Below are 10,108 nucleotides of genomic sequence, written 5' to 3'. Positions count from 1 at the left end.
AATGGCGCACATACTAGTTCAGACTAAGCCTGGTGTCTGCAAGTTAGCGCGAGGGTGTGAGGTTTTGCCTCCAGATTTAGAAGACCACGCTGGTGCTCTTCGTGGCGGGGTAACACGTGTTGCCTCACTTCCCTCTGGGCTTAAAACATGTGAGTCACAGTATAATTTAAGAAATACAGTCCCCTTCTCTTATGTTTGCAAAAGTTAAGTGAGACAAATCAGACTAAGTTTTCTTATCAAAAAACGGGCGCGGAACCCTATATCGACTGCATTTCCAAGAGTCTTTTCAATCTTCCTATTCTCTATACTGTTAATATAATAACTTGGTGATCACAGATTTAATTTATTCCAGTCATTTCTGGAGTGGCGGGACTACACAAGCTTGAGACTTCTGTCGCTTTAAGAACAGGTAATTGTCCTCTGGACCGGGGAGGTGGCGTCAGCTTCGGGCTCCGCCACTCCTCTCCCGCGGGCCGGGCCCCGTTACCTACGGCTGCCGCCCCGCCCCTCCGCCCGCGGAGCCCCGAGCCGCCGCCAGGGGTGCGGCGCTTCCCACCTGCAGGAGGACGCGGCCAGGGGCCGCCGCCTGGCCCGCCGGTCTGCCTGTCCTCCAGACTTGGTCGCTTCCCGGCCGAGGAGGGAGCGCGGGGGTATCGGCCGGGCGGCGCGGGCCTGGGCGGCGGAGGGCATCCGAGCCGCCGCCTCCTCTTCCCGAGCCTGGGCGCCTGGCCTCCCTGGAGAAGCAGCAGCCATCGGGCCGCGCGCTCCTTCCCCGAGGGCGCGGGCTCGGGGCTCCCCGCGGACCCGCGGGTCCTCCGCGCCTTCGCCGGCTCTCCGGGGCCGGGCACACCCACTGCCGCTGTCGGCTTTCGGGGCCCTGGTGTCCGAATCGAGCCCAGTCTCCCAACACTCGCCGGCCCCGGCTGCACACCCAGCCCTTCTCCAGATCTCCGTAGCTCAGAACCGAACACAAAGAGCCCCGTTCCCTGCCACACCCGCCGTCCCCACTCTCCGCCGACCTCCGCGCGGGCTGCACGCGGGGACCCCTCCTCTCTCCGCGCCGTCCCGCCCCTCCCCGGGGTCGGTCAAATCCACCCCGCGTGCTCCGCAATCCCATGAGCCGGGACCCTCGACCGTCTCTCTCCATCAATCCTCCGGGCCCCGGGGACTCGCCGCCCCCACCCCCATCCCCATCCCGCCGCGCTTCCCGGCCGCGGCCCCTCCTCCGGGGCCCTCCTCCTCCCTCGCCCCTCCCGAGCAACCGGGGCGGGAGCGGCGGCAGCTGGAAGAGAAGGATGAGGTCATCCTCTCGCTCCGAGTCAGCTGGTGGAGGCGAGGAAGCGGGAGGAGGGAGCGCGCGCGAGGGGAGGAGAGGAATGTGCAGGTCCGAGGAGCGCCGCGGCGGCCGCTGCTGCTCCTGCTGCTGGCGGCGGTGGCGGCTCGGGCGGCAGCCGCGGGGCCGGGACGGCGAGGGGTGCGGGCGGCGGGCCGGGGCGCGCGCCGGGCGCCGCGAGCAGCTTGGCTCCGCGCAGGCAGCCAGGCGGCGCTCCTGCCGGCTCCGGGCGCGCCGCTAGCCCGGCCCAGCGCCCAGCCCGGCGGGCGAGCCGGCGCAGGGGCAGGAGGAGGGGAGCCGCGCGCCGGGAGGGAAGCCGGGGCGCGGCGAGGAGGTGGCGGGAGGAGGAGACAGCGCGGAAAGGTGCCACATAAAGGAGGGCGCTCCTCCGCGCTGGAGGCATCATGGCCGCTAAGTCAGACGGGAGGCTGAAGATGAAGAAGGGCAGCGACGTGGCGTTCACCCCGCTGCAGAACTCGGACCACTCGGGCTCGGTGCAGGGACTGGCGCCTGGCCTGCCGTCGGGGTCGGGGGCCGAGGACGAGGAGGCGGCTGGCGGCGCCTGCTGCCCGGACGGCTCGCGCTGCTGCTGCTGCTGCTGCTGCGCCGGGAGCGGCGGCTCGGGCGGCGGCTCCGGGGGCTCGAGCGGCCCGGGCGGCGGCTCCGGGCCGGGCTCGGCGGCGCTGTGCCTGCGCCTGGGCCCGGAGCAGCGGCGCTACTCTCTGTGGGACTGCCTCTGGATCCTGGCGGCCGTGGCCGTGTACTTCGCGGACGTGGGCACGGACATCTGGCTCGCCGTGGACTACTACTTGCGCGGCCAGCGCTGGTGGTTCGGGCTCACGCTCTTCTTCGTTGTGCTCGGCTCGCTCTCGGTGCAGGTGTTCAGCTTCCGCTGGTTCGTGCACGATTTCAGCACCGAGGACAGCGCCGCGGCCGCCGCCGGCTGCACGCAGCCCGGGGCCGAGGGCAAGACCGCGGTGGGCGGCGGGGCCGCGGCCGCTGAAGGCGAGGCTCGCCCCTCCACGCCGCAGAGGCAGGCGTCCAGCGCCGGCAAGGGCCACGTCGCCGCCACCAACAGCGGCAGCAACAGCAGCGGGGCCGCCCGGGCCGGCGGCAAACCCAGGTCTGCGTCCTGTTCCTTCTGCATCTGGCTCCTGCAGTCACTCACCCACATCTTGCAGCTTGGGCAGTTCTGGAGGTACCGTACTAGGGGTGGGGGGACGGGGACTGGCTGCCGCTACCACATGCCCACCGCTTTGCTTTTGACGAGCCCCGTTTAGGGTTGCCTTGGTGGCAACCCTAGTCACACTCTTGCTGGGGGGTTTTGCTTATTTGTTTTTAAAACTGGGTTTTGCATTTTTAAATTTGCAATAAGAACCTAGGGTGGAGAGAAGTGAGAAGCAAGGGAAGGGTAACTAAGTGGCTTGAGCACCCCATCCCTTCCGTCTTCCCTCTGCTTCACTAGCTTCTCTCTTTATACACTACCACCCTCCCTCACCACCCCTCACACATTTTTAGAGATACTGTTTCATATTGTTTCAGAGAGGAGAGGATTCCGACTACATCTCTAAAAAAAAAAAAAAAAAACCCTCTTTATGTTGGGTTTGAGATGTATGTTGCAATTTGGATGGATTCTTTTGTTCCCTGAGAAGTATCTGCTGGTTCTAGTTAGATGGGAGTTGTTGCTGTTCAAAAGTAGCCACATTTTAATGATTACCGTTAGAGAAGTGCTTCAAGTAGAGCGCTTAGTAGGGACACACTTGTCTCTTTTTGAGACTGTCTATATCTATATCTGTATTTATAATTATCTCCACATAAGAGCAAGTACACTTTATTGGACTGCTGCTGCTGCTGCTAAGTCGCTTCAGTATTGTCCGACTCTGTGAGACCCCTTAGACAGCAGCCCACCAGGCTTCCCCGTCCCTGGGGTTGGACTGAGACTTATTGCAACATTCCCATATCTGATTTCTTGGAGAACTAAGAACCCTTGGAAAAGGGTGGTACACCTTGTAAACTTTGATCACACTTGGCATCTTCACTGACTTGCTTTTCTGCTTGTCATCGGATATGCCAACTCTTTACATGGATACCCTTTCTGCTTACAAACTGGAGTACAAATTGGAATATGGTTCCTCTGGGCAGAGGGAATCATCATTGGAGATGTCACTGCCTGGATTTAGGAATATAATGAAGCAATCTGCTCAGGAACACATTTCTCTGAAATTTGTATGTTTTTGATGGTTTTTTGAAGTGATATTTTACAGCTACAAAAATTCTTGGTGTTGAAGAATTTAAATGCTAACATCCTAGAGTTTTGCTGTTGGGGTCCCCCCCTTTTTTTAAATTAAACAGCTTAGTAAGTATAAGTAAAATGAGGAAACTTCCTCACAAGTGCACTGGTATGGGGCTACATTCTGCTATACTAGTGTTCTTTACGATTTCATTTGTAGCTATTTTTGTGATTTAAAAAAAAAAAAAAACTACAAGTTATTAACTATGCTAAGTTATCCTGTGTGGAAACAACCTAGAGAATTTGTGGAACAGGACTGAAGATATTCCTTTCTTTATGGTGAACTGTATAGTGTTTTCATTGAGGAAAGCATGTGTGATAATTTTTCAACCTTTTCCAGGACCATTGTTTTGTAAAGCAGGGTAAGCATTGCATAGATAGTGACCCTTCAAATTGAGAAACTTTTTTTTTTTTCCCAAGCAGATACTACCTGGAAAAGTGATATATGATTTGCAGTCAGACAAATTGATGTTGGAAACCTCCATCCTTTGGATTTAAAGGACTTTTTAAAAAGTCACTTAAATGTGATAACCGTTATTTCCCATGGCTGACTACTGCACAGACAGCTTGGTGCCTTCAAGTCTGATAAAGAACTCAAATGCTTGATTTAATTACTGAAATTGTTTAGTGGCTGGGATTCATATGATTAGCAGTTTTAATCTGATAATGTGGTAAATGAAGCTTAACATTCCATTTGTTAACTTCTGCAAACTTCATACAGGATTTGAAAATCACTCTCTTTTAAGCTTTAAAATTTCTAGATTTATGTAAAGAAGGCAAACACTTTTCAGTTCTATTAACTGAAGAACTATCTATGTTTCTTACCAATTGATACTTGATGAAAAATTGAGTATCAAATTCTAGTTGTTTTTACTGGACCTTCTAGACCAAACATTTTCGCAATTGAAAAGTGATGTTGAATATCTCAGAACATAAAATGCAGAAAGTGAGAAATAATTAGGAAAAGAAAAAGGCCTCCCAGACACATCTCAGTGAGACCATTGCTACTGGGTCAACTGGCCGTACAGCAAAGCTATGGGTAGTGGGGCAGAATGGGTAAGGTTCAATTCAGAAGGAAAATCACAGGCTGTAAGACAAATGCATTAACCACCCCAACCCTTGGAGAAACTGTGGGCATATAGGGTTCATTTTTGCTAAGCATTTCTACAGTGTTTTCTATAAAGGCTCAGAAGTTTATTCTGCTAACACATGGTCATTTGGGAGGAAGTAATACTGGAAATGTATTTACATGTTTGTCTACTTATTCAGAATAATCATTTAATAATTCATATGTGAGTTGTCTAATCTTAACTGTTCCTGGATTCTGGTTAAGTTATTTGGAGGATGGTGGGGTAATTTGGTGGAAGCATGATATCAGACTCAACCTCATTTTCTCCTGATAATGTTAAAAACAAAGCAAAACAAAAACAAAAAATACAAACTATAGCTTAATGTAGGAAATTAAAATGGGGTCAGAGAGTTCATGGAATTTAACACTAAGATGCCTTCTGAATTGTTTCAACTTCTCTGGGTGTAGAATATTTGCATAGAACTTGAGGGTATGGGTGCCTCTTTGATAATAAACTGCTGAAGTGCAGTTCATCTCAGGTTGTTATATTAGACAATTATCTTTAATTGCCATGGTTCCTTAAATTAGGAGCATCTCTATGCTCTTTCTGGTTTTTCTTTTCAGTGCATTTTACACAAAAGTTGCAGAAACACCAAGGTGTGAATGGCTCAAAGCTAAGAGGTCATTACTCCTATTTTAAACATGCTACTTTCTAAGATCAATAAAATAGATTTTAGCTAGGTTGGTAACTGCCCATTGTATTTGCATGGAATTCAAGTTATTTTAGGTAAGGGCCAGATTCTAAAAGCTCTCTGTAGACAAAATCCTTTGAAAAACCATCAAAGTGTTTGCTTGTTCAGAAATAGCTATTTGAAACATTTTGGACAAGATTTGCATGTCCTCATACATTTATTACAAATGCAACTGCTGAAAGCAATGATACATATTCATTTTAATTAAAGTTTGCTAATGGGAAATTAATGGCAGCTTTAAAGTCGCAGGAGTTGATACTGGGAAAGAACCATTGAAATAATGAAGTGAATTTTTGCTACCATGTGAAGAAAGCAATTGTGACTTTAAAGGACTGGGCCTGTGAGTGAATGAGGAAGTACTTTTCTTCTATGTTCATGTCATATGATCCCAGAAGTAACTAAGCGTGCAGCTCAACCTGTGGGAATTAGAAATGTCCAATCGGACAACTTTTAGTTCTCATGAGACCTGTGATCAGTTATATCGAGAAGTCTTCCTCCTTTAGAATTTATGACCTACTCTTAAAATTTGACCTGAATTTTTCTTACACATGTGCATGTGTAGTTATGCATGTATTCTGTTGTCTTCTAGCAAATAGGCATGTTTCAAATGATAACTCAGTGGATGATAGAATGGGGAGTATTTTTACCATTTTGGGTTTTGTTTCTGAATATCTTAACGTGAGAGTCACCTGATGGAAGAACAGCTTTCTTGTGTTTCTCATGCTTGATCCCCCACCAGGTGTTAGCATGTGTTCCATGTTCAAGTGCATGGGAAAATGGCAGGTTAAACAGAGTTAAGCAGATCTCTTCACAGTAGGACATCTCTGAGCCTTTACTTACTAAGCTGTTGTGAAATTGTCAATAACTTTTTAAAGGCACATCTATTAAATCCTTGTAATCATGTGGCATACAGAGCTCTTTGCATAACATTGTTCTGGCCAAACAAGAATTGTATTAACAAGAGTTTTTACATGGTACTTTTTTCTTTTAAAATCTACAGAAATTTTTGTATTCATCTTGTCTAATCATTAGTACCTCTATATATTTTGGAGAAAACTGGCTCAGAGAGATTAACTAACTGGCACAAGATGACCCAACTATTACGTGATGTATCTTGGAGTCAAAACCAGCCCTGTCTTGCCCTAAAGTCTGTTAACTTACTGGTTCAATTAGCTACCTCCAAATGCCAATTTGGATAATGAGGACAACAGTGTGTAAAAATGACAGTTACCTTCACTAAGGTTGGCAAGGGCTTCCCCAAGTAGCTTAGTGGTAAAGAATCTGCTTGCCAATGCAGAAGACGCAGGTTGTTCGATCCCTGGGTCAGAAAGATCCCCTGAAGAAGGAGATGGCCACATACTCCAGTATTCTTGCCTGGAGAATCCCAGGGACAGAGGAGCCTGGTGGACTATAGTCCATGGGGTTGCAAAGAGTTGAACCCAACTTGGTAACTGAACACGCATGCGTGCGCACACACACACACAAAAGGTTGGCAAAGTTCAAGAGAGAACTAAGTTTAGACAAGTTGGGATTTTTCCCTAATGACACACAGAGGTTCAATGGCAGAGTAGAGCCTGGAGCGCTGAGTGTCTGCCCAGTGTTTCTCTTCCCAGCCAGACCACTTGGACATGCTGAGGATGTTGCACTAAAACCCAACTGAGAAACATGATCTTGTAGTGGCATTCATGATTAAAAGGCATAATGTCTGTGAACAAGCACAAAGTGCTTTGTCAATGATGAAAAGTTCTAGAGATAAGAAATGGGTAAGAAAGTAGCATATTGGGTACAGCTTCCACTATTGAAAAAGTACTTTATTGATTCTGAGTTAGTTCTGAATTCTGATGTAGGCCATGCAAGATTGGTGCCCTTTCCTGAGTTAATGGAATGGTTTCCCTTATGTCTGTGTTCTGTCTACTGCATATTAATTTATCTCTTAATCTATGTTGAGTACTTGCTGTGTGCAAGGCACTATGCTAGTTACTTATCTCCCCAAAATGAATAAAGTACACATCTTCTTTCAAGAAATCTACTGTCTGACTGAGGAAGATGGAATAGTAAGCAGACAATTTCAGTACAGGAAATAAGCACTGTGATAGAAACAGGAAGCTCAATCCACCTTAGTGGTTCAAGACTCTGGTGCAGATGCTTGAGCAGAGGTTTTGGTGGGAAGATCTGCTATCTGAATAAAGTGGGGTGTTGGCTGTGGAGTCTTGGATATAATTCTGTGTAAGGGCAGAGAGGCAAGAAATGACACGGCAGGTTAAGTGTGCTTTGAACAGAGAATAATTGTGAGATAGTAGCTGGAGGTGAAGATGGGCTAGACAATGAAATAAATTTAGTTTTTATTCTGGGGGCATTGAGAAACCATTGAAGGATTATAAGGGTGAGGAGTGAGGACTGTTGAAAAGTGTTCAAACCTTGTTTTATTCAAGGAGGGGCAAACAGTTGAAATGTTCAGAGGATATGTCATCAATTCCTCTGTAACTGGATCGTATCCCTTTCATTCATAAAAGTTCATTGATTTTAAAGGATTTGGTGTGGACGTAATTGGAGCAAGAGTTGTAATTTTCATGCAAGAGTTGTTTTTTCAGAAAAACGGCTTGGCTGAAATTAACTGTATTTATACCAAAGTAAGTTCTTGGCAAAAGTTTGTTGTGTGTTACTTTTTGAAGAGATTTTTCCTTAAGATACGGTGGGCTTCACCTTATTGAAATCCACAGAACATTGTTCATTACATTTGGAAAACACTTCAATTTTCAGGGAGTTGCCATGTTTTCTTTCTTATGTAATCTTCAGATTCATCTTTGAGGTAATACTTTGATTTTGCTTTCATTTTGCAATTTCAATGTAGAAATTGAGACAGAATTTTGAATGTTTCCCTCTTTAGGTCATGTGGCTCTGCATAGATCCTAGGCTAGAATTCAATATTGAGGTGGGAGAGATACTAAAAAATAGAAGACTACACAGATACAAATATCTTTGTAGTAAATGCAAAAGCTGTAATTTTTCCATTCACTTGAGCTATACACTTATAAGGGTAAAAAAAATGTTATATTTATTACACCCCATGAAATTGCAGTCTATTTTCACAGAGCAGTTGAAAGTAATATCTATACAAATGGGTGCTATCATTTTTGAACAGTGTCCCCAATTCTTGGGTCAGTAAGTTTGAAGGTCTTTCTTCAGTCACTTACAAAAAAATTCTTTAATGTTCAAATACCCAAACACATGATTTCTATTAAATATGTTCTATATTTTTTACAGTTTGAATGGAACAGTGTACCTATGAGTTTAAGTAGCACTAGTCACTGAGTAACAGGTAAATAGAATGATTTCCCTTTCTGTGGAGTCACGGGCTAACCTGATGAGCACATTTCTTTGACTTGTTTTAGAATTTGAACACATTCTAAGCTGACGGAAGCAAGTTTAGGAATTAGAATTGAATTTATTACTCTAATGCACTATCAAATATAAGGTGCATTGTGGTACTAGTCATGAGAAAGTGCTTATAGGTATAATCTTGTAAAACAGTTGAAATATGTTGATAAATTTCAAGGGAAAAAACATTCAATAATTCTCAACAGGAAACGTTTTCTTGAATGGCATGTGTAATTCTGACCACCATACCACGTGACTTCCTTCCAGTTAGCATGGCCAGTCAGGAAGGAGAATCATACAGTTAGTCTAGTCACTGTGGGACTTAACTTGTATAGGAACACACGTCCAGTGAATATTTGCTCATCTGTGAATGAAGCGGAGAGGTTGTTATTTCTTCCTTGTAAGAGTGGAGAGGTTGTTATTTCTTCCTTGTAAGAGTGTAGCTGCACTTCGTGCCTTCTTACTTCTGGGTCTCTAATGCCACAGTGAATCAGAAAAGGTGCAATGTAACAAATTGTCCGGCTCTTTTGTAGATTACCAGTGCTAGGGAAGTGGGGTTGAATTTGACAAAATGCTGGCTATCCTCTGACAAAGATGCAGCTAGAAGCCCATCTTCACTGTCCTGTTCTTGCTGATAGAAAAGTCAGACTGGGGACGCTTTGGGATGGATATTTTTCACTTAATTCTTACCTACACTTGACCTTCTGAGGATATGCTTTATACAGAATGATGTTTGGTATTTTTGGTGCCCCTGTTTGTCTACTCCAAGAAAGACTATAGCTTCTACTATTATAGCCTCCACCACCATCATCACCATAATTCTTATAACCATGAAATATTGTTTCCATGTCCAGTATATGTGCAGAACTCACATGATTACTGAGCACAAGGGGAAGAAAAGTTGGGTTAAAATGGAAATGAATCAGTCTGGGAATCCCCTAGAGGCAAGAGGTGGTCTGAAGACACCATTAGATCTTTTCTAACCCTAAGATGCTATCTAGGTTGGTCATAACTTTCCTTCCAAGGAGTAAGCGTCTTTTAATTTCATGACTGCAATCACCATCTGCAGTGATTTTGGAGCCCCCCAAAATAAAGCCTGACACTGTTTCCACTATTTCTGCATCTATTTCCCATGAAGTGATGGGATCGGATGCGAGGATTTTAGTTCCCTGTCTATCACCAACTCCCAGAGTTTACTCAAACTCATGTCCTTCAAGTTGGTGATGCCATCCAGCCATCTCATCCTCTGTCGTCCCCTTCTCCTCCCGCCCCCAATCCCTCCCAGC

General features: G+C 46.3%; 1 protein-coding gene across 1 annotated transcript in view; it reads left to right on the top strand.

The window, feature by feature from the left end:
• Nucleotides 1-1,737: 1,737 nt before the first annotated feature.
• XKR4 (XK related 4) overlaps nucleotides 1,738-10,108 on the top strand; it is a 302,217-nt gene continuing 293,846 nt past the window's right edge. The window contains exon 1 of the mRNA XM_065903650.1: nucleotides 1,738-2,531. Within this exon, the coding sequence (XP_065759722.1) occupies nucleotides 1,738-2,531 (794 nt within the window). The remainder of the gene's footprint in view (nucleotides 2,532-10,108) is intronic.

This window comes from Muntiacus reevesi, chromosome 12 (genome assembly GCF_963930625.1).
Source record: "Muntiacus reevesi chromosome 12, mMunRee1.1, whole genome shotgun sequence".
NCBI classification, from domain to species: domain Eukaryota; kingdom Metazoa; phylum Chordata; class Mammalia; order Artiodactyla; family Cervidae; genus Muntiacus; species Muntiacus reevesi.
This window is presented reverse-complemented; position numbering and strand designations above follow the sequence as displayed.